We start from the raw sequence: 22,914 nt of genomic DNA on the forward strand, positions 1-22,914 counted from the left end.
CCGCGTCTGCGAAGGCCTTGGGCCTGGTGGGAAGAGGGGCAAAGCCCCCCAAGACGAGAGCCACGATTTCGAGAAGGGGAGGCCGTAGAAGAGCTTAAAATCTCTGGGCTTTGCCCTGCGGATGAAATACAGCAGACAATGGCAATTTCGCCGCAGCTGCTTTAGGAGGTCGAGAGGCGCTCTGCGGACCCCTTAGGAAGCCTTGGAATGCCGCCACGTTGGTTTTACTGGGCCTGGGGAAGAGTTGCCGTGGGTCTTTGAGGCCAAGGCGTCCCTCGAGTTTTTCACACCTTTCCGGGCGGAATGAATTCAGTGAGGGTTGCGACTTGGGCGCTGACGGCCACAAAGCGTGAGAGCCCTTGCTGGCATGTTAGGAAGGCCGCAAGAGCAAGGGTTCAACGTATAGGCGCCTTGCAAAAGTGTTGGGGGAAAAAGGGTCCCGCAGGCCTTTAAGGTGGGGCACTGTCCGGGCGGGAGCCCTACAGCTGAGGGTGCCATTTTTCCCACCTGGGTTCTGGAAAGCCTTTTGCGAACGGCTTACGGCACCCCTTTGGAAGCGTGGCGACAGCTCACCGGGACTGAGAGCGGGGCTGACGAAGGCTTGCCAAGGGAAGGAGAAAAGCAGCGCTAGCATCATGGTCTGGGCTAGGAAGACATTCACGGGTCCCTACTTTCCGTGTCCGCGTCTGCGAAGGCCTTGGGCCTGGTGGGAAGAAGGGCAAAGCCCCCCAAGACGAGAGCCACGATTTCGAGAAGGGGAGGCCGTAGAAGAGCTTAAAATCTCTGGGCTTTGCCCTGCGGATGAAATACAGCAGACGATGGCAATTTCGCCGCAGCTGCTTTAGGAGGTCGAGAGGCGCTCTGCGGACCCCTTAGGAAGCCTTGGAATGCCGCCACGTCGGTTTTACTGGGCCCGGGGAAGAGTTGCCGTGGGTCTTTGAGGCCAAGGCGTCCCTCGAGTTTTTCACACCTTTCCGGGCGGAATGAATTCAGTGAGGGTTGCGACTTGGGCGCTGACGGCCACAAAGCGTGAGAGCCCTTCCTGGCATGTTAGGAAGGCCGCAAGAGCAAGGGTTCAACGTTAGGCGCCTTGCAAAAGTGTTGGGGGAAAAAGGGTCCCGCAGGCCTTTAAGGTGGGGCACTTTCCGGGCGGGAGCCCTACAGCTGAGGGTGCCATTTTTCCCACCTGGGTTCTGGAAAGCCTTTTGCGAACGGCTTACGGCACCCCTTTGGAAGCGTGGCGACAGCTCACCGGGACTGAGAGCGGGGCTGACGAAGGCTTGCCAAGGGAAGGAGAAAAGCAGCGCTAGCGTCATGGTCCGGGCTAGGAAGACATTCACGGGTCCCTACTTTCCGTGTCCATGTCTGCGAAGGCCTTGGGCCTGGTGGGAAGAGGGGCAAAGCCCCCCAAGACGAGAGCCACGATTTTGAGAAGGGGAGGCCGTAGAAGAGCTTAAAATCTCTGGGCTTTGCCCTGCGGATGAAATACAGCAGACGATGGCAATTTCGCCGCAGCTGCTTTAGGAGGTCGAGAGGCGCTCTGCGGACCCCTTAGGAAGCCTTGGAATGCCGCCACGTTGGTTTTACTGGGCCCGGGGAAGAGTTGCCGTGGGTCTTTGAGGCCAAGGCGTCCCTCGAGTTTTTCACACCTTTCCGGGCGGAATGAATTCAGTGAGGGTTGCGACTTGGGCGCTGACGGCCACAAAGCGTGAGAGCCCTTCCTGGCATGTTAGGAAGGCCGCAAGAGCAAGGGTTCAACGTTAGGCGCCTTGCAAAAGTGTTGGGGGAAAAAGGGTCCCGCAGGCCTTTAAGGTGGGGCACTGTCCGGGCGGGAGCCCTACAGCTGAGGGTGCCTTTTTTCCCACCTGGGTTCTGGAAAGCCTTTTGCGAACGGCTTACGGCACCCCTTTGGAAGCGTGGCGACGGCTCACCGGGACTGAGAGCGGGGCTGACAAAGGCTTGCCAAGGGAAGGAGAAGAGCAGCGCTAGCGTCATGGTCCGGGCTAGGAAGACATTCACGGGTCCCTACTTTCCGTGTCCGCGTCTGCGAAGGCCTTGGGCCTGGTGGGAAGAGGGGCAAAGCCCCCCAAGACGAGAGCCACGATTTCGAGAAGGGGAGGCCGTAGAAGAGCTTAAAATCTCTGGGCTTTGCCCTGCGGATGAAATACAGCAGACGATGGCAATTTCGCCGCAGCTGCTTTAGGAGGTCGAGAGGCGCTCTGCGGACCCCTTAGGAAGCCTTGGAATGCCGCCACGTTGGTTTTACTGGGCCTGGGGAAGAGTTGCCGTGGGTCTTTGAGGCCAAGGCGTCCCTCGAGTTTTTCACACCTTTCCGGGCGGAATGAATTCAGTGAGGGTTGCGACTTGGGCGCTGACAGCCACAAAGTGTGAGAGCCCTTCCTGGCATGTTAGGAAGGCCGCAAGAGCAAGGGTTCAACGTTAGGCGCCTTGCAAAAGTGTTGGGGGAAAAAGGGTCCCGCAGGCCTTTAAGGTGGGGCACTGTCCGGGCGGGAGCCCTACAGCTGAGGGTGCCATTTTTCCCACCTGGGTTCTGGAAAGCCTTGCGAACGACTTATGGCCACCCCTTTGGAAGCGTGGCGACGGCTCACCGGGACTGAGAGCGGGGCTGACGAAGGCTTGCCAAAGGAAGGAGAAAAGCAGTGCTAGCGTCATGGTCCGGGCTAGGAAGACATTCACGGGTCCCTGCTTTCCGTGTCCGCGTCTGCGAAGGCCTGTTTGCAAGAGGGGCAAAGCCCCCCAAGACGAGAGCCACGATTTCGAGAAGGGGAGGCCGTAGAAGAGCTTAAAATCTCTGGGCTTTGCCCAGCCGATGAAATACAGCAGACGATGGCAATTCCGCCGCAGCTGCTTTAGGAGGTCGAGAGGCACTCTGCGGACCCCTTAGGAAGCCTTGGAATGCTGCCACGTTGGTTTTACTGGGCCTGGGGAAGAGTTGCCGTGGGTCTTTGAGGCCAAGGCGTCCCTCCAGTTTTTCACACCTTTCCGGGCGGAATGAATTCAGTGAGGGTTGCGACTTGGGCGCTGACAGCCACAAAGCGTGAGAGCCCTTCCTGGCATGTTAGGAAGGCCGCAAGAGCAAGGGTTCAACGTTAGGTGCCTTGCAAAAGTGTTGGGGGAAAAAGGGTCCCGCAGGCCTTTAAGGTGGGGCACTGTCCGGGCGGGAGCCCTACAGCTGAGGGTGCCATTTTTCCCACCTGGGTTCTGAAAAGCCTTTTGCGAACGGCTTACGGCACCCCTTTGGAAGCGTGGCGACGGCTCACCGGGACTGAGAGCGGGGCTGACAAAGGCTTGCCAAGGGAAGGAGAAAAGCAGCGCTAGCGTCATGGTCCGGGCTAGGAAGACATTCACGGGTCCCTACTTTCCGTGTCTGCGTCTGCGAAGGCCTTGGGCCTGGTGGGAAGAGGGGCAAAGCCCCCCAAGACGAGAGCCACGATTTCGAGAAGGGGAGGCCATAGAAGAGCCCTTAGGAAGCCCTTTCACAGACACACCTACACTGTACTTTGTGTCTGGCTAACCTTCAAAACATCTGAAAGTTCTCTCCCTCTCTGCCTCTCATTTCCACTGCAGACAGTCTCCAAAATTCAGAACATCAGAGGATTGCTCCCACACCAAAGGTGCCACCAATAATACCTAGTGCTCGTCCTCACCAGAAGGTGGCAGCCCTTTCACAGATACAAAAACACTAGGGCTCTGTACCTCCCTAGCCTTCAAAACATCCAAAGGTTCTCTCCATATCTGACTCTCATTTTCTCTGGAGAAAGCCTACAAAATGCAGAACATCTGAGGATAGCTCCCACACCAAAGATGTCACCACTAAAAGGTATTGCTGGTCCTCACCAGCCCTTGGCAGCCCTTTCAGAGACACACCAACACTTGTGCTCTCCACCTGCCTATTCACCCAAATATCCAAATGTTCTCATTTTCCTTGGAGACAGACTCGAAAATTCAGCATGTCTAAGGATTGGTCCCACCATTAGAATCTATTGCTGGTCCTCACTGGGCCTTGGTACCCCTTTCACAAACACACTAGTATGGGGGCTCTGCACCTCCCTAGCCTCCCAAAAACCCAAACATTCTCTCCCTCTCTGCCTCTCATTTCCACCAGTGATGGCCTCCAAAATTCAGAACGTCCATGGATTGTTCCCACACCAAAGGTGCCACCACTGAAAGATATTGCTAGTCCTCACTGGACCTTGGCATCCTTTTCACAGACACAACAATAGTGGGATCTGCGCCTGCCTAAACTCCCAAAAAGCCAAATGGTCTCTTCCTCTCTAAATCTCATTTAGTCCGAAGACCGCCTCCATAATTCAGAATGTCCAATGATTGCTCCCACACCAAAGGCGCCACCACTAAAACCTATATTTGTTCCTCCCTGGACCTTGGAAGGCCTTTCACAGACACACCAACAGTGGAGATCTGTGCCTACTTAGCCTCCCAAACATTAAAACGTTCTTTCCCTCTCTGCCTCTCACTTTCTCTGGAGACATACTCCATAATTCAGAACGTGCAAGGATCGCTCCACAATCAAAGGTGCCACCACTAAAAGATGTTGCTGGTCCTCACCAGAACCTGGCAGCCCCTTCACAGACACTACACATGGGGCTCTCTACCTTCTTAGTCTTCCAAATATCCAAACATTCTCTCCCTCTCTCCCTCTCATTTTTACTGGAGATGGCCCCCAGAATTTAGAACATCTGACGATTGCTCCCTGTCATGGTTTTAGCTGGGATAGAGTTAATTTTCTTCACTGTAGCCGGCATAATGCTGTGCTTTGGACTTAGTATGAAAATAATATTGATAACACACCAATGTTTTCGTTGTTGCCGGGTAGTGCTTGTACTAGTCAAGGACTCTTCTAGCTTCCCATGCTTTGCCAGGTGCACAAGAAGCCGGGAGGGGAGGGGCTACAGCTAAAAGAGTGGATTCAAACTGACCAAAGGGATACTCCATATCATGTAAAGTCATGCCCAGTATGTCAACTGAGAGGAGCTGGCCAGGGGAAGGAAGCAGCAGTCGGGGCTTGGGGACCAGCACCGTCAGTTGGCAGGGAGTGAGAGGTTGTATCATTTGTGGTTTTGGTTTCTTCCGTTTTTCCCTTTCCCCTTTTATTATATTATTATTGTTATTACTATAATAATCATCATTATTATCTTATTTTAATTATTAAACTGTCTTTATCTCAACCCACAAGTTTTGTTTTGTTTTTTGCCTTTGTTTTTCCGATTCTCTCCCCATCCCACAGGGGTGGGGGCAGGGAGCGAGCGGCTGCGTGGTGTTTAGTTGACTGTGGCTGAACCACAACAAATACTGAATTATTAAAATCAGCAGGCTTATTTTCATCATCAGTAAGCTCAGCTCAGGCAGTCAGGCCCTGCCCCCACCAGCCAGGACCCTCCAGGGCTGGTGGGGGCACCCGGGTTCCTCCCTCACTCAGTGCCCCGGCCCATGGCATGAGACTGATGGAGCTTATCCACAGTGTCAGCTGTGATAAAGCCTCCTCTTCCTGCTGAAGACACCTGAGCATTATGGATTCACTCAGAGTAGGAATTATATCTGTTAAGTGTTTCTTCCAGGGTTCATCTGGGTTAATTTTTTAATTCCTCTGCAAAACTGAGGAATGTGCTGGTCCCACCACAGTTAGAACCTCTGTGCCCTCATAAAACTTCGGCACTCATGACCCATCAACAGAACACTCTTTGTTTTGACCATAGTGTTACCTATTAACTAAATTAACACCCAAAACACACAAAGTATGTTTAGAGAGGAGACATTGTTTTATTCTGCACACATTACAAGGTGGAATATTTCCACAAATCAAGCACACCTACTGGAGTTCATTTTGACATTTATACATGACAGTTAACACACCAATCAGATCCAATACATAATCATTGACCTGACTGAGCATCCTCTTCTTCCATTGTTCTGTATCTTTTCCGCTTAGTTTTAAAGCTACAGTGTGATTTTAATTCAGTGCCATGCTCAAAAGGAGGTGGGGGATTAGTCCTTTCATCCCTCACTTGAGTCAGCGGTTGCAATCTCCCCCTGCTGGAATTACCTTCCCCTAGTTACTGTGCTTTGGTGCTTTCTGGGGCAAGATGTTCCCTTTATCACTGGTGATGCCTCATCTGTGGTGTTCCCTCATCTTCACACCCTTCTTTGTAGCAGGATGTTTCCATTGTCAGTCGTTGAAGTTCTACTGATTTATATTCTTTTAGGAGAGTCACATTAATGATGCATGTATTGCTAATACCCTCTTACCTGGCCTAAGCATTTATTTACTACCTTGAAATGTGATCGTCTCTTAACTACTAATAATTCCTGCGCTATTCCATTTCATCCAAGGAGAATATATACGTTTGAGGCAACAGCAGGGCCCCATGAAGACAAGCTTTGGGTCATAGAGCACTGTGTTCCTGTGGCCCAGCACAGTGGTCCTGTGGCCAGCCCTGACAGAAAGCCAGTGAGAGCTATCCCTGCTCTGAACCCAGAGCCTCCGGGGCCAGTGAGGCCCGAAGCACACAACCATAGCACTGGTCAGCCAGCAAAGGACAGCATGAATGGAGGGAGATCTGGGGAAGGTGTTGCCAACCCCTGGGGTTAAGACAACCCTCTGGCCCCGGCCCATAATGCTGCCCCTTGAGAAAGGGAGAGAAGGAGGAGGAGAAGGCCAACAAATGAGCGTGGGATCTCCTAGCCAGAACTTGGGGATGGTGCAGGCTAAGCTTCAGCTGTGTCAGCAGAAAGTAAAATATTTATGATTTTTATTAAAAGAAGGACAAAGATTACTACACCCAGAACAGGTCCAGGCTATTATAGAAATACCTCGACCGGTAACAAAGAAACAACTGCGAGGATTTGCATTTGTGTTTCTTAGTGCTGAAGCAAACTAGAGCATTTAGTCATACCTAAATTTCAATGCATTAAACAGGGGAAAAGGTATAACAGGCACCTGTATATAAGCCAAGGAATAATAGTATGAGAAAACAGAACCTCTCTGCTGTAGACTAAGTATCTGTTAAAAAGATAAGGCTTTCTATACAGTTATACATTTGTGGAAAAGTCATGAATCAATTATTGCATCTCCATATTTTTCACATGTTCATTAGACTAGCTCACAAAACCAGCTGAATAATGTTCATAGTCTCAAACCTTTTCTTTCCCAGGCAAACTGGTATATTTTTGTTGAAATCAAGGTTGTTACGATGTTTCATCCACACTTGCAACTCTTCCTTCGTCCTCATAATAATATAAAGCTATGATTTGTGACCCTGTTGTTCAAAGACTATAAAAGCTATATCTTGCTATGACCTGTAGGAAACAGCTATTTCTTCTCTATTGCAAGAAGTTCTGAACAGACTTGGCTTTGTCTTAGCAAGATGATTTAAATGGATCCTTCCAGGATTATGTTAATTTACTTTTCAGGTAACATGAAATTAGAAGATGCAAACCTTAGAAATATCTTCTGTCACCTGTTGGCCCTAAAAGGTGGCTAAAAATGTGGCAAGAGGAAGATGGCCACATTGTAGAAATCTAGGGTATGATCCATTGTAAATTTAGGGAAGATACAGAGTACTGTTTCTCAGACATCCACACCATGGTGCCAAGTATGACACAAGACATTCAGGAAGTCTGCACTGTTCTAAAACAGCATTTGGAAACCATATCAGGTATGGAAGTACATCTTAGCAATACTTACTGTTCATATTTTGGCAAGGGAGTCCCATCCTACAACTATAAGAGATGGGAGAATACATGTAGGACATGTAGGCAGCCAGAATGTCTACCTGTCAGCTATTCATCCTTGATTCCCTTCAAAACTGCTGGAGAACCAGTGAAGGACCTACCCTGCCAAATGCAGTAGTTTTAAACACAGCGGTGGACTGGCACACCTGGGTGCCTGTTCTTTGGGTAACATTTCTATAGGTAGGTATTTTCCTGGAAGGTGTCTAAAGTTAGATAAGGTGAATCCCAGCCTGAAATTTATGAAGAACCAGATTTCTGAGATATCAAGGAGGAAACAAGAGATGAACTGTTTATCCCAAAGCCTCATGTTGCAGGCATCTTCTGTCCAATTCAGCTCTGGCTAATTGGAGGAATGATCACCTACATACATCCCTGGGTAGACTATCACCATGAATATGGCAAAGCACATGCAGTCAGGAAAGGAAAACATACTTCATCTTCCCCCAGAATATTTTTTTACGAAGCATGCACAACCTCTGATGCAATTGTTGTATACCCTTGCAGACCATAGGAAAGTCATGGAACCATAGCTCCACAGCAGAGTTTATCATTCTGGGACCTTCCAGCTCTCAAGAAATACAACTTTCACTCTTCTTTCTTTTCTTAGTTCTTTACCTCATCATTATAATAGGCAACATTATCATCATGGCTTTACACCTGGAATGTCATCTCCAACACCCATGTATTATTCCATGGGATAGTCCCTGGATATAACATATATCTCAATCACAGTCCCAAATTGCTCGCCTGCTGGTAAGTGGGAATCAGATCATCTGTTTTGCCAGCTGTGTCTTGTAGTCTTATTTCTTCTTTATCCTTGGGATAGCTGAGTGTTTCCTACTTGCAGTGATGGCCTGTGACAGATATATAGCCATATGCTACACCCTCAGGTTACTGTTAAAGTAGAAGAACAAGCACCCAGATCGTCCTCCTCTGCTGGATTGGAGGCTGTCTGTCCCCTTTGATACCTGCCATATTACTGACTAGTTTACCTTTTTTTGGCTCCAGTGTAGTTAACCACTTCTGTGATATACTATAACTGCTGCAATTGGCATGTGTGGACACATATCTCATGCAAAAGTTGATACTCATACTTTCTTCTCTGGTGATTTGGGGCACCTTCCTCTCTATTTCTATGTCTTACATCTATATTGTCATGACCATCCTGAAGACCCCTTCTACTGAGACATTATGTTTCACCTGGATCACCTAAAATGCCACTAGACACCTCTAGTCTAGGGTCACAACTCCACTGCTAACAGACAAGATATATGAGATCAACCCTTCACTAATTTCATCACAAGCTTTCAGGTGGGGTTTGACTCATTTGTCCATGCACTGGTGCCTTGCGGCATTTGAGATGTCCTTTGGTGTTCAAGGTAAGTGTGTGGGACTGGCAGAAAGGATATGAAACCTGGCCTTCTGAAGTAGTAAATCAAGGCCATGCTCTTTCCTTGGGTATGTCAAATGTCACCAGATGTCTGCAGTTAGGAAATGCTTCGTACCTTTACAGCTAATATTCAGAAATAGTGACTTGAGGGGATGAATCTCTTTCCCAAGGTTTGAAATCTATGCTAGTACGAGATGATTTTTGTCCTTGAAGTGGATGTTTCTTCCACTAAAGTAGCTCAGCTATGATCACTTACAATAAAGACGATGCTGTTTCCTACAATGAAGAAGATGATGTTTATATAGACAATTCACACTTACCAAGGTTTCTTTGACTAATATCAGGATTTATAAGTGCTCACATCTACAGCTGTTATAGTGGGGCAGCCTGTTGCTACAGTCTATACCAAGACACAAACTCAGCTATCTGAAAAGCTGAGAAAAAACTTAAATTGTTTTTACACCCATACTATAATGCAATGTGGGAGATGATGGATGCATTTGAGAAAATAAGAGTACAGGGGAGGCAAAAAGTCTATCTTGCTCCCTGATGCTCATTTCTCCCTTGACGTATATTTAGTAACTGTTAAATACCCACCTTGGAGTAATTAAGTCTCTGAGTTTCAGAAGTTAAAGTTCAACAAACTTTAGCCAAGAAATATGAGGGAAGCAATTAAGCGCTCTGTACTACTAAACCCATTCAAAGTTTAGTATGTGCTAATAAAAGAAACAGGGCAAGTTGTATCATTATGTGAAATCATCCACAGCAAGTTGCCCCCCACTCGGAGGCACCTTATTTTGCTGCCTAGGTTTTGTTAGGTCTCTCTATATGAACAGAAGAAAGTCATCATTAAAAAGCAAAACCAGGGAGGGGTTCATCTCCTGTACTAATAGACACATTCACATTTTCAATGGGTCTTATCGCCTAGGCTCCAGCAACATTTAGTGGAGAGAGGCAGGCAGTTCTCAGGTAGGATTCGTCCCATTCTTGGGAAGAATAATTTTGAAGGTGCAAGGCTTCTCAGCCTAAAACATATCAGTGGAGCAAAGCCAATTTGATTAGTTGGACAGTTTACCTAATGGGCTATAAAACCAGTTTATTACTTGGATCAGTTAAACCACTGGGATAAAGGTCTCAGCAAGAAGTGACCAACAGTCACCTTAGCAGGGACCGTGAGGACAAATGGCCACTTCATAGGATTGCATGGACAAACATCCTCCTGCCCTTTCCATTACTGGCCACTGCATGGCTGCACTTTGCCATCCCACCAGCCAAACACTCCCCTCTGACCCATAGCACTGGTGGCCCTGCCAGGAGTGATGTGGACATTGTGGTGGCATGGTTGGACATCACCTGGGTGATGTTGAGGGGAGCTCCTGTGGAAGTGGAACCATTGGTGCCACCGCAGCATCCCTACTTCTCCATGGCACAGTTCCACAGAAGGGAAGTGGTTCAGTGTCCTTCTTTCCACATGTCTGACTCAGTGTCATGGGGTCCTGGAGCTCAGCCCACAGCCGCCCCATATGGGCCTTCCCTTCCACAGCTGGGGACGCCCAAGATGAAGACATGGAGCAGGGACACCTGGTCCCAGTTGTGCTTGGAGGGGTCACATGGTGTCCTGCAACATTGCAGAGGGGACATCTTGGCCCTGGTAGTGTCTGGAAGTTATCAGGGTACCCCACCTCAAACTTCCCCTTGGCTGTGGTTTCAGTTCTGCCTTTGGCCCCACGTGGGCACCTCCAGGGAAGGGGAAGAGAAACTGCAGGGTGAGGGGAGGTGCCAGGGGACAGCTGGGGAGGAGCAGTGGGTAGAGGGCTTTGTGGGGTGAGGCCGGCTCTGGTCACCCCATTGTTCCTCCAGTGCTGGACACTGGTGACGATGGGGACAGACCAGGGGAATGGCCACCACCATTCCTGTTCCCATGCCCCGGGGACACTTGAGGAGGGGGACAGGATTCCCCAGCAAAGATGGTGGGAAGGAATGGGGAGTGCCAGGCTGCAGCCCAGCCCCGGGCCCTCTCCTGGGGGTGTTGGAGCTCCCCAGCACTGTGGGATGCAAGGAAGCAGAGAGGCAGCTTCCAGGCCCCATGGTGTGGACGGAGCTCCATGGAAATGAGGAGGCTGTTCATCCACCACAGCTGCCTGGAATGGGCCTTGGAGTGGGGGCACTATGGTACCATCTATGTCCCAACTTGGAGATCCTGCCTAGCGAAGTGCTGCCACTCCAAGGATCTCATGACTGTCAGTGGGAAACAGTCCCTTTCAAGGCCCCACAGGCCATCTCTCCCATTGAGGACCAACACAGTATAACGTCTCATGCTTCCCAGGCACTTCTCACACCCACAGGTGAGCTTTTGGAGGAGTCCTGCCTGCAGCCATGGGCCAGGCAGGAACTGCTCGTCACCTCCTCCACAGGGATTCCCTTCCCCAGGTTCAGGCCAGCAGTGCCAAGAGGTCAGGGGATATCACCATCTCGCCTCACTCCCACCCCCACAGCTGTCCACAGCCATGGTCTTCACCCACTCACCTGGCCCAGACCAGATCCCATTGTTTTCCACATCACTGGTTTCTACCTGCAGCCCATCATCATGGACTGTCTGTGGGACAGCCAGGAGGTAAAAAAGAGGCACGGGGCCAGCACACAGCCTGGGGGCATGGAGAGCCCAGACACGCAGCCAGTCTGTGGGAACAGGGCTCACCTCCACTGTGGGAAAGACAGCCACAATGGGGAAACCCACCGAGTTAAATATGACTTAACAGAGCAGATTGAGATGTCTGTGCTATGAAGGGCCAGACATATCGGCCACAAATGGCAGGAAGGGACAGTCCCATCAGGGACAGTGGATGCAGCCCATGGTTCCCATGGCACCTCCACCTGGAATGGGGGAAGAAAAGAGGGGTTGGATCACCTACACAGCCCTGATCATCAAAGTGCTGCCACAGCCATGAAGGACCCCTCCTACAGCCAGTGGGATGGCCTCACTCTCACTCAAATTCCCCTAGCACTCACAGCCATACTCAGGGTGCCCCAGACCAGCCCACACCAAGCAGAAACCTTGGGGCCCTCCCCAAAACCTTAGTGCCGGCCCCATTGGCTGCCAGGGCCACTACCACCAGTAGAGTTGCCTGGGCAGAGCCACCCTGAGAAGTGCACTGCCACGTCTCTCACAGCCCTTTCCTTCTGCTGCTGGACCTACAACTGCACACTCAGGGCCTCGCTGCTGACACCATGCAGCCCCCTCACCACTGCCTCCTCTGCCTCCTTTTCCTCTACCTCCTCTTCCTCTCTGGGACATGGGCAGACCTGGAGGGTAAGTGGGAGCCCTGGCTCATTCACACCTGTTCCCATGACACCGTGGACACCATGTGCAAGGGGCTTCCTGCTCCCCACCGACCTTGAGCACTTGCCTCCTCACCCCTCCTTGTCCCCTGGCTTCAAACCTCCTCCCTGGAAGGGATGCGGCCACCTCAGGTTGGTGCAGGGGGTGGGAGCTGGGCTGCCACGGATGCAGGGGGATTATGGGGAGCCTGCAGGTCCCTGCAACCCTGAGGAGCCATCCCTCAGCCCCTCCACTTTCCCCAGCCCCCCTCCTCCCCCTCCCATGTACCACTGTTTGACCCCTGTCTCATGTAGGGACCTTCACTATCCGGCTGCTTCAGACCTCCACCTTCCAAAACACCTCTTTCGTGGACACAGAGGGGCTGGGCCTGCTGGAAGACATCAAGCTTGGTTCTCTTGATAAGCACACCTGGACCATCCACTTCTACCAGCCCTGGGTGCACCCAGCCCTCCCCCGCAGTGACTGGGACACCATTGAGAATATGATCAAGATCTATTTGCAGAAGTTCAACCACCTGATCAATGAAGGCGCCATGGAAAAAGATGTGTCCTGTGCGTACCCCGTCTTCTCTGTGTCCCCCTCTGAACAGCATCTGGGAAGTTGGGAAGAACCTGGCAGTGCTGGTGCTGCACAGAAGATGCTGATAACATTCACAGTAAGGCAGTCCCAGCCCCTCATGCAACCTTTCTCTCCTCTCTGCCCCTGCAGACCCCTTTGTGGCCCAATGCATGGCAGGCTGCAAGCTCTACCCCAACAGGACCTCCAGGGCCTTTGCCTATGTGGGCTACAATGGCCAGGACTTCCTCAGCTTCGACGTGGACAACGGCACCTGGTTCCCCTCACAAGACACCTACCTCTCACGGTACGTCCAGGCTGTTCTCCAGAACTATACCGCCTTCAGTGAGTTGGTAGCAGTCCTCTTCAATGATACCTGTGTCGATGACATGGAGATGTTTCTGCGCTACGGGAAGGCAGCTCTGGAGAGACAAGGTGAGACTGCCCTGATCCTGGCACAGCCACCCCAAAGTCCCACACATACTGGGGCCAAGTAGTGCCCCATCAGGGCTCCCCCCACCCAAAGAGTGGCTCTCATGTCCCCCAGAGGCCCCCGTGGCCATGGTCTTTGCCCGCACACCCAGACCAGACCAGCTCCTGCTGGTTTGCCGCGTCACGGGCTTCTACCCACGACCCATCAGCGTGGCCTGGCTGCGGGATGGCCAGGAGGTGCCACCGGGCCCGGCACTCAACACCAGCACCATCCTGCCCAATGCCGACCTCACCTACCAGTTCCGCAGCATCCTTGCCGTGGCCCCTGGTGATGGGCACAGCTACGCCTGCCGCGTGAGCCACCACAGTCTGGGCACCCGCAGCCTCCTCATCCCATGGGGTAGGTGCCACCCATGGGGACAGGTATGGGGTCCTGGGCTGCCCTGCCCCGTGGGATGGAGCAAAGACGGGAAAGCTCATGGCAGCCTCTGTTCATGTGTCTCAGGGAATTCAGAGATGGTGCTGATTGCAGGGCTCGGGGCTGGGCTGCTGGCAGCCGTGGCCATGGCTGCCATCATGATGCTTTGGGTGCAGAGACGCAGGTGAGAGTCTTTCTACTCCAGCCCTGCCAGTTGCTGTCTACACAGCCATGAATTCTCTTCCATGGAGTACCTGTGAGCCATCCCCCTCTCATTTCAGAAAGCATCAGCAGATGGAGGAATCAGAGTCCAGGAACTCCATACTGAGCAAAGAAGCTTAGATCAGAAGGGAGCCAACAGCCCCTGTTTACTTCCACCACCCTCACAGGCACAAAAACTCTCCCTTTTTCTGCTTGACAAAATTCTGGGCGTTGCCAAGTGCAAGATCAACTTGACTTGGAGACACAGTGGGTAAAACTGGGGGGCTTCTGACCCACTTCAATTTGCTAAGAAGACAAGGATGCAAGTCTGAGACCTTCTAATTCATTACACATGATCACCTCTTTGTGGCACTGCCCCATGCCCCCAGTACTGGTGGCAATTTCTGCAAGTTCTGGTAAAATAACACATTTATCAGTAGGTGGTAAGCTGTGCCTTTCTACTGTCATTTTATAGTATTTTTTCCTAAAAGCTGCCTTTATTGACCATATTCTGGAAATATTTGTGCTGAGACTGAACTGTTCCACACAGACTAACAGCATCTAGCCACAAACCATTTTAAAAAGTGCTGAGTAACACTGAGAGTCTGATGTAATCTGAGAGCTGCAGATGTGTATAAAATTAAATTAAAACATTCATGTTTTTGCTGAGAACACATGCTTTTCATCAGGATTTGCATGGGCTTGGGGAGGTTTTGACCAGCTGCAAATGGAAGCTGAAGGATTATTGGTGCTAATTGCAGGAAACATGAAATAAAAAAAGGGTAAAAGTGTGTTTGTGCATACACAAATATGTTCTTACATATTTCATGGAAATAAGCAACCGTGCACATGGAAGTAGAGTGCCCACAAGCCTCCCAATTAAGGAGAAAAAGAACACCAACTGGAGGCAGCAGAGTTCAGATAGGCATAGGAAGGAATCTAGGTCGTACTCCAAATCAACCACACACTTGAATGTGTGTCCTGGTTTCATCTGGGATAGTTAATTTTCTTCATAGTAGCTAGTATGGGCCTATGGTTTGGATTTGTGCTGGAAACAGTGTTGATAATGCAGAGATATTTTAGTTGTTGCTAAGTAATGCTTAAACTAGTCAAGGACTTTTTTCAGCTTCCCATGCTCTGCCAGGTGCAGAAGAAGCTGGTAGAGGACACAGCCTGAACAGCTGACCCCAACTGACCCAAGGGATATTCCATACCATATGACATCATGCCCAGTATATAAAGCTGGGGGAAGAAAAAGGAAAGGGGGAGACATTCGCAGTGTTCCCAAGTAACCATTACACATGATGGAGCCCTGCTTTCCTGTAGATGGCTGCACACCTGCCTGCTGATAGGAGCTAGAGAATGAATTCCTTGTTTTATTTTGCTGTGAGCATGGCTTTTGCTTTACCTATTAAACTGTCTTTATCTCAACCCACGAGTTTTCTCACTTTTACTCTTCTGATTCTCTCCCCCATCCCGCTGGGGGAGATTGAATGAGCAGCTGTGTGGGGCTTAGTTGGCAGCTGGGGTTAAACCACAACAGTGTGGCTTCAAAAGATTTGGTTTCACAGGAGAGCTTCATGGCAAAGCTTCACAGGAAAAGTCTCTGGCAGCCATGTGTGAGCCAGCTACCAGCTGAGTTAGAAAAAACCTGATTTGCCTGTGGCTACACCCACCACAATTCCACCAGGACTGCTTCCTCCCCTGGCCAAACCCTGTGAAACACAGTGCTGTGGGCAGGACGGACTTTACCTGACAGCCAGAGTCGCTTGCTGGCACCACAGGGCTCAAGGATCTCACTGCAGGAGGAGTGATGCTGAGACTCTCCCAGCCCTTGCTGAGCTAGGACACACAAATGAAACTTGCAGCTGTGGGCAGGGCTTACCTCAGGAGTGGGAGCCCTCAGCCTCAGCACCAACAGTGCACATGGGGCAAGTCATGTCCCAGAGTTGAACACCCTGCAGCAGTTAGGGAACATAGCAGGATGAAGCTTACCCACCAAATCTGGAGAGCAGGTGCACCCAGTGAGCAAACCTAGTAAGAAAAGGTGGTTGTGTGCACAGCCTCCCAAGAGACCCTACAGTAGCACATACCCAAACAGCCAGTACTGGGGAGGTGTCTGCAAGTGTTTGTTCATAGCCCCCAGGAGATCCTACAATAACACAAACACCCAGGCATTTTGGTTTTTTCAGCCCAGCTCAGCCCAGTAGCACACCCAGTGCAGTACCCAGAGGCACTGCATACCTGTCCACCCCACCCCAACTCACCCAGGTGCAGTTCTGGTCTCAGGGGGTTTACAGCCCTCACCTGAGGGAGAACTGCCAAGACCAACAGTCACCTGAGGGGACTGCAAGGACCAGTTTTACCTGTGGGGTTTGTGAGGACCAATAGTAACATGAGGTGGAACTGCAAAGTCCTACAGTCACCTAGGGAGGGACAGTGAGGACAAGTGTTCACTTTGGAGGACTCTAAGAACCAGTGTCAGCTGAGGGGACTGTGGGAATCAATGGTAAGCTGGGGGAGGTGGGACAGGACGACTCTGAGGACCAACAGTCACCTTGAGTGACTGTGAGGACCAATGGTCTGTATAGATGAACAGCGCCCTGCACACTTTGATCATCTGCTGACCAAAGGAAGTGACAATATCAAGGAGGAAGAAGTTGAGAGCTGTTATGCTGCTACCAGCAAGTAAGAAATTGCAAAGAAAAAACAACCAACAAAACATGAGGACAAGTACATTCAATAGAGATGAGGAAGAGCTAAAGCAATACTTCTGAGGCATTACAACAGTGGGAAACATCTAGAGAGATTATAGAGGGGGCTGAACACATCATGAGCACCTGCAAAGTCAAGTGCCTGCACCTGCCCTATTAGCTACCAAGCCACCAGTGACCTCACATGCACCCGCACAAGCCTGTTAATGGCCTGTCAGCTGTTCAGCAAGAAGTGACCAACAGTCACCTTAGCAGGGACCGTGAGGACAAATGGCCACTTCATAGGATTGCATGGACAAAAATCCTCCTGCCCTTTCCATCACTGGCCACCGCATGGCTGCACTTTGCCATCCCACCAGCCAAACACTCCCCTCTGACCCATAGCACTGGTGGCCCTGCCAGGAGTGATGTGGACATTGTGGTGGCATGGTTGGACATCACCTGGGTGATGCTGAGGGGAGCTCCTGTGGAAGTGGAACCATTGGTGCTATTTCTGGGCCTGCCAGGCCACCGCAGCATCCCTACTTCTCCATGGCACAGTTCCACAGAAGGGAAGTGGTTCAGTGTCCTTCTTTCCACATGTCTGACTCAGTGTCATGGGGTCCTGGAGCTCAGCCCACAGCCGCCCCATATGGGCCTTCCCTTCCACAGCTGGGGACGCCCAAGATGAAGACATGGAGCAGGGACACCTGGTCCCAGTTGTGCTTGGAGGGGTCACATGGTGTCCTGCAACATTGCAGAGGGGACATCTTGGCCCTGGTAGTGTCTGGAAGTTATCAGGGTACCCCACCTCAAACTTCCCCTTGGCTGTGGTTTCAGTTCTGCCTTTGGCCCCACGTGGGCACCTCCAGGGAAGGGGAAGAGAAACTGCAGGGTGAGGGGAGGTGCCAGGGGACAGCTGGGGAGAAGCAGTGGGTAGAGGGCTTTGTGGGGTGAGGCCGGCTCTGGTCACCCCATTGTCCCTCCAGTGCTGGACACTGGTGACGATGGGGACAGACCAGGGGAATGGCCACCACCATTCCTGTTCCCATGCCCCGGGGACACTTGAGGAGGGGGACAGGATTCCCCAGCAAAGATGGTGGGAAGGAATGGGGAGTGCCAGGCTGCAGCCCAGCCCCGGGCCCTCTCCTGGGGGTGTTTACAGGAGAGTTGGAACTCCCCAGCACAGCTCCCACAGCCATGGGCAGGGTGGGCACTGCTTATCACCTCCTCCCTGTGGAACCTTGTCCCCAGGGTTAGGCAGGCTGTGCTGGAGGAGCCTCAGCTAGAGATGCCGAGGGCAGCCCAAAGCAGCCTTTCTCCCCATGTGGGTCTGAGAGGACAGTAGACATCTTTCTCCAGTCATGGCAGAAACCCAAAAGCCATCATCACCTCCATTGGAGCTGATGCAGCTCAGCTGATGGGGGCAAGGTTCCACCAGTGGGGAGCAGGAGTCAGGGTGACCCATTTCAGGTCCTTGAGCACCTGTTTCCTCCCAGTGCCACTTTCTGGGCCTCCCTTTCCCTACCCTTTCCTCCTGGCTAGTCTCTTCAGCTCCAGCCGGTCACGGCACTTCATGTTCAAGAACTTATCTTGGCTTTCCTCCCTTCCGCATATACCCAGCCCCCAGTTCAGGACCTCTGGGGCCCTCCCCAACATATCCGCACCCGTCCCATTGGTGGAGAGCTACCGCCATGACTGCTGGGTGGATTGACGCATAGGACCCCACGGGTACTTCCTCCTCCCACAATCACTGCTGCTTCATCCTTGCCGCTTGCACCATGCAACCCCCTCACCTCCTCCTGTTCCTCTTTCTTCCCCTCTTCCTCCCTGGGATGTGGGCAGACCTAGACGGTAAGTGGGAGCCCAGGCTTACCCCAACTGCTCTCATCCCCCTGTCAGAGGACCCCATAGGTTCCTCAGGGGAGGCTCAGCTATGCCACTGTCACCTGCATTGGGAGGGATGATGCCCAGCATGAAAGGGCCAACCCCCTACCGCACAGCACCTAAAGGTGCCCTGTCCCTGCCTACCCTCTCTGTTCCTGCCTCCAGCCCGGGGCTTCATGGCCCACCAGCTCCAGTACCAGGGCTTGGGCACTCAAGCAGAAGTGGGGCCAGGGGTCTCCATCCAGGCCTGGGGTGTTGGGGTTCCCCCAGAGGTGCCTTTCTTCTGCAGGGAGCCCATGGGTGCCAGAGGCACCTCAGCTCCTGAGGTACTGTGGGCATCTTCCAGCAGCCCCTTGTTTGCTGGGGAGCTGCACCTGCAAGAGTGTGTTTCCAGTGCTGCCATCACACAGAGCATTTCACCACAACCCTGTGAGACCTCATGTTTCCGGTGGCGGGGGTGTGCAGCAGCAGCAGCAGACATTGGAACACAGGACTGATCTCTGGGCCGGACTACTCTTCTGCCCCTGTTGGGGTTTCATCTCCTTGAGCTCCCAATGGCCAGCCCCCCCAAACCTGGACAAATGCCCTTTCCCCTCCTCCATCTTCCATGTCCTCTGCATCACATGTAGTTCTCTGGCAGATCCAGGTCCTGGCATGGGTGCTTCTTCTGGGGGAAGTATCATCCTAAATAAGCACTGAGGTGCCCCCCACCATCTGCTATCCACAGCCAGACAGCAGGTGCTGGGCAGTAGAGGGACAGGGATGGGAGGGTACAAGGTGCCTGAAATCCTGTATGGGAGAGAAATACCTCACTGAAAGTAAAATAAAGAAGGAAAAAGAGCAGCAGAGGCAGAGGAAGTTCAGACAGGAAAGCAACTTGAAGCAGGCAAGGAGGTGGGAATCCAGCAAATACATGGTTTGGGGATTGCCAAGGGAGGGCTGGGTGCAGGCTTTTGGGGGTCCCCATGGTGTGGGGTGATGAGCAAAGAATCATAGAATAGTTTGGGTTGGAAAGCACCTTTAGAGGTCATCTAGTCCAACCCCACTCCCACCCCTCCACCTCCCCACAATGAGCAGTGACATCTTTAACTAGAGCAGGTTGCTCAGAGCCCATCCAAGCTGACCTTGAATGTTTCCAGGGATGGGGCATCTACGACTTCTCTGGTAAACCTGTGCCAGCGTTTTACCATCCACACTGTAAAAATTTTCTTCCTTATATCTAGTCTGAATCCCCTGTTTCCACTCCAGCCTCCCCACTCATTTTGTCTATCCTGCAGCCCTTCCCATACCCATCCTCTTTCTCAGCAGAGCCACAGGTTTTCCAGCTGCTCCAGACCAGCCTCTTCGCCAATGTCAGCTCTGCTGAGGTGTCCGGGATGACTTTCCTAGGGGATGTGCCCATCTTTGCACTGGATCCTGCCAACTGGAGCATAAACTTCTACTGGCTGTGGGCCCACCAGGCCACATCTGAGGGTGATGCAGAGAAGATCAAGGCCCAGTACAAATTTTTTCTGCGCAATATGGTCCGATATGTCCACAAAATGGCCCAGCAGGCACAAATGGACTGTGAGTATGGGGGCAACCCCAGACAGAGCCCCAGCCCTTTTCCCTGGGTTCCAGCTGTGCCCTCCTCTCCACTGGGGTGGCATTTGTGGGGTTTCATAGGGTACAACAGCTCCTGAAAGGGTACAGGGTAATGCTGCAGCTCACAGGGCACGTGGCTAGCAGGGGTGTGGTGGGCAGTGTACTGAAACACCCCTCAGGGCCCTGCCATCCGGCACATGGAAACCCCTCTGCATACTGGGGAGCTGCCACCAAATTTACTGGGGGTGCAGGACCCACACAGCACAGATCAGGGAAAGATAAAGTTGGGGGCAAATATTCTGGGGGCCAACATTCTGTTTGAGCAACGACCTTGTGCTAACTGGTCCCGTATCCACTACAGCCTTCCAAGGGGACTGAGAGCTTGCAGGGTGTTCCAGGGCTTCCTGAAGCATGGTCCCATGTCCTCCTGCCCATTGCACCCCTGCACATGCCTCCAGCCACATCCTGCCTCATGCTACTCATGACCCATACACTCATGGAACCTCTCCAACGTCTCTGCCCTTGGCAGACCCCTTGGTGGTCCAGATCCGTGCGGGCTGTGTGCTGTACCCCAACAGGACAAGCTGGGGCTTCATGGATGTCGGGGAGGATGGCAGAGACCTCACAGCTTTCAAAATGGAGTTGAGACGCTGGGAGCCCCTGCAGCCATCCCGTCTAGCGCAGCTGGTCAGCAAGTCCCTCACCAGCAAGAAGGCCATCACGGGGCTCCTGGAGCACCTCCTCTTAATATCCTGCCAGAGCTTCATCCTTACCCTGTGCAGGTATGGGAGGTCTGACCTGGAGAGACAAGGTGAGACTGCCCTGATCCTGGCACAGCCACCCCAAAGCCCCACACATACTGGGGCCAAGCAGTGCCCCATCAGGGCTCCCCCCACCCAAAGAGTGGCTCTCATGTCCCCCAGAGGCCCCCGTGGCCACGGTCTTTGCCCGCACACCCAGACCAGACCAGCTCCTGCTGGTTTGCCGCATCACGGGCTTCTACCCACGGCCCATCAGTGTGGTCTGGCTGCGGGATGGCCAGGAGGTGCCACCGGGCCCGGCACTCAACACCAGCACCATCCTGCCCAATGCCGACCTCACCTACCAGTTCCGCAGCATCCTTGCCGTGGCCCCTGGTGATGGGCACAGCTACGCCTGCCGCGTGAGCCACCGCAGTCTGGGCACCCGCAGCCTCCTCATCCCATGGGGTAGGTGCCACCTGTGGGGATGGGGCACGGGGTGCAGGTAGCAGCCACTGGCCCTGCAAGGGGCAGCTTCTGCCTGGTGCTGCCACACTCACATGGCTGCCCTCTACTCTCCCTGTCCCAGAAAACAGCAGCACAGCTCCAACAGTCAGCATTGCCATCGCAGTGCTCTTCCTTGCAGCTGCAGCCTCTGCTGGGGGGCTTTGGTGGTGGAAGCACAGGTACAGTCTCCCTCCCGCCACGTGGTCTCAGGCTTATTGGCAGATTGGTTGGGCAATGGGTTGCAGCAGCAGCAGCTCTGCAGGGATGAACCCCCGGTCCCAAACATGGCTCACGGTGGCCCCCTTTGCAGGAAAGGTGACGAGGCCATATGGGAGACTCAGGAATTTGTTATTTAAGGACTGGCTGCCTGTCCAGCAATGAGCTCCCTTGCCACCAGCTCTCCATGATCACCTCATCTCCCATCCCTTGATGCATCATTACCAACAGGTGTTTGCTCCGGAAAACCACTGTATTAAACAGCTACAAACTTCCCCAGCTGCACATGGCTCCTGTGGCTCTAACACTCCTTCCCCTCTCGAGGTCCCCCAGGAAACCCCCCCAAGCGTGCTGCAGAGACCTCACGTTGCAGCCAGGAAGACGCTCCCTTTTCCTGGACACTGGCCTATCTCCCCTGGCATGTCAGGAGAAGCAATTCCTCTGCCAGCCTCTCCCACACCTCGGCATCTCTGTGGCCAGTGTCTGTCCCTGGCAGAAGGGCAGTGACAACCTTGGCCCAGACCAGCACAGAGCCGCTGAGCAGGCCACAAACCGGGGGGGATGGAGGGATTTGAGCTGTTTCACTGGGGAGAGAAGGGGAAGGGAGGACCCAAGTGACATCTCCAAGCCTGATGTGGGGAGGCATTTCAAGCAGGTGCAAAGCTGCTCTGGCTCCAGTTCTGATCTCACCCTCTGTCTGGAATGATTTTGTGTCAGATCTCCTCCACTCCTGAGTCCTGCCCCTGCAAAAGCTGGAGGTATTGGGAACAGTCACCCTCCCAACATGCCTGCCAGCCATGAAAGAGCCACACTGAGGCTCTGGGGGACTCTGAACGACATGCCCCCAAGAAGGGTGGTGTGGTGGGTTGACCCTGGCTGGCTTCCAGGTGCCCCCCAAGCCACTCTATCATTCCCTCTCTTCAACTGGACAAGGGGTAGAAAGTACAACAAAAGGCTCATGGCTTGAGATGAGGACAGAGAGATCACTCATCAATTACCATCACAGGCAAAACAGGCTCAGCTTGGGGAAATGAATTTAATTTATTGCCAGTCAAAATCAGAGTAGGATAATGAGAAACAAGGACAAATCTAAAAACATCTTCCCCCACCCCTTCCTTCTTCCCGGGTTCAACTTCACTCTTGACTTTACCTCCTCCACCCAAGCGGCATAGTGGGTTGAG

At 52.4% G+C, this 22,914-nt stretch overlaps 2 protein-coding genes across 3 annotated transcripts; both read left to right on the forward strand.

The window, feature by feature from the left end:
• Nucleotides 1–12,388: 12,388 nt before the first annotated feature.
• LOC104040552 (antigen-presenting glycoprotein CD1d) lies at nt 12,389–15,398 on the forward strand. The gene is made up of 6 exons (XM_064455703.1): nt 12,389–12,470; nt 12,794–13,051; nt 13,209–13,490; nt 13,603–13,887; nt 13,993–14,089; nt 15,365–15,398. Exons 1-6 carry the CDS (start codon nt 12,389–12,391, stop codon nt 15,396–15,398), a joined length of 1,038 nt encoding a protein of 345 aa, XP_064311773.1.
• Nucleotides 15,399–18,557: 3,159 nt separating this feature from the next.
• On the forward strand, nt 18,558–22,008 carry LOC135314061 (T-cell surface glycoprotein CD1b-3-like). 2 transcript variants are annotated; one of them, XM_064455724.1, is made up of 6 exons: nt 18,558–18,653; nt 19,995–20,252; nt 20,800–21,081; nt 21,194–21,478; nt 21,600–21,696; nt 21,828–22,008. In XM_064455724.1, the coding sequence occupies exons 1-6, from the start codon at nt 18,581–18,583 to the stop codon at nt 21,871–21,873; spliced, it is 1,041 nt and encodes a 346-aa protein (XP_064311794.1). In that variant the 5' UTR covers nt 18,558–18,580; the 3' UTR covers nt 21,874–22,008. The 2 variants fall into 2 exon arrangements, with proteins under 2 accessions (XP_064311794.1, XP_064311793.1); XM_064455723.1 differs by having other exon boundaries at nt 18,560–18,653; nt 19,992–20,252.
• Nucleotides 22,009–22,914: the final 906 nt, after the last annotated feature.

This window comes from Phalacrocorax carbo, chromosome 6, assembly GCF_963921805.1.
Source record: "Phalacrocorax carbo chromosome 6, bPhaCar2.1, whole genome shotgun sequence".
Taxonomy (NCBI): Eukaryota; Metazoa; Chordata; class Aves; order Suliformes; family Phalacrocoracidae; genus Phalacrocorax; species Phalacrocorax carbo.

What these genes read in the sequence shown, in the direction of transcription:
- LOC135314061 (XM_064455723.1), top strand. Translation starts at nt 18,581, where the DNA reads ATGCAACCCCCTCACCTCCTCCTGTTCCTCTTTCTTCCCCTCTTCCTC. An exon ending in GATGTGGGCAGACCTAGACG is followed by an intron (nt 18,654 to 19,991) that starts GTAAGTGGGAGC and finishes CCTCTTTCTCAG; the next exon opens with CAGAGCCACAGGTTTTCCAG. An exon ending in GTCTGACCTGGAGAGACAAG is followed by an intron (nt 21,082 to 21,193) that starts GTGAGACTGCCC and finishes CATGTCCCCCAG; the next exon opens with AGGCCCCCGTGGCCACGGTC.
- LOC104040552 (XM_064455703.1), top strand. Translation starts at nt 12,389, where the DNA reads ATGCAGCCCCCTCACCACTGCCTCCTCTGCCTCCTTTTCCTCTACCTC. An exon ending in CAGCCTCCTCATCCCATGGG is followed by an intron (nt 13,888 to 13,992) that starts GTAGGTGCCACC and finishes CATGTGTCTCAG; the next exon opens with GGAATTCAGAGATGGTGCTG. An exon ending in CTTTGGGTGCAGAGACGCAG is followed by an intron (nt 14,090 to 15,364) that starts GTGAGAGTCTTT and finishes GGGAAGAAAAAG; the next exon opens with GAAAGGGGGAGACATTCGCA.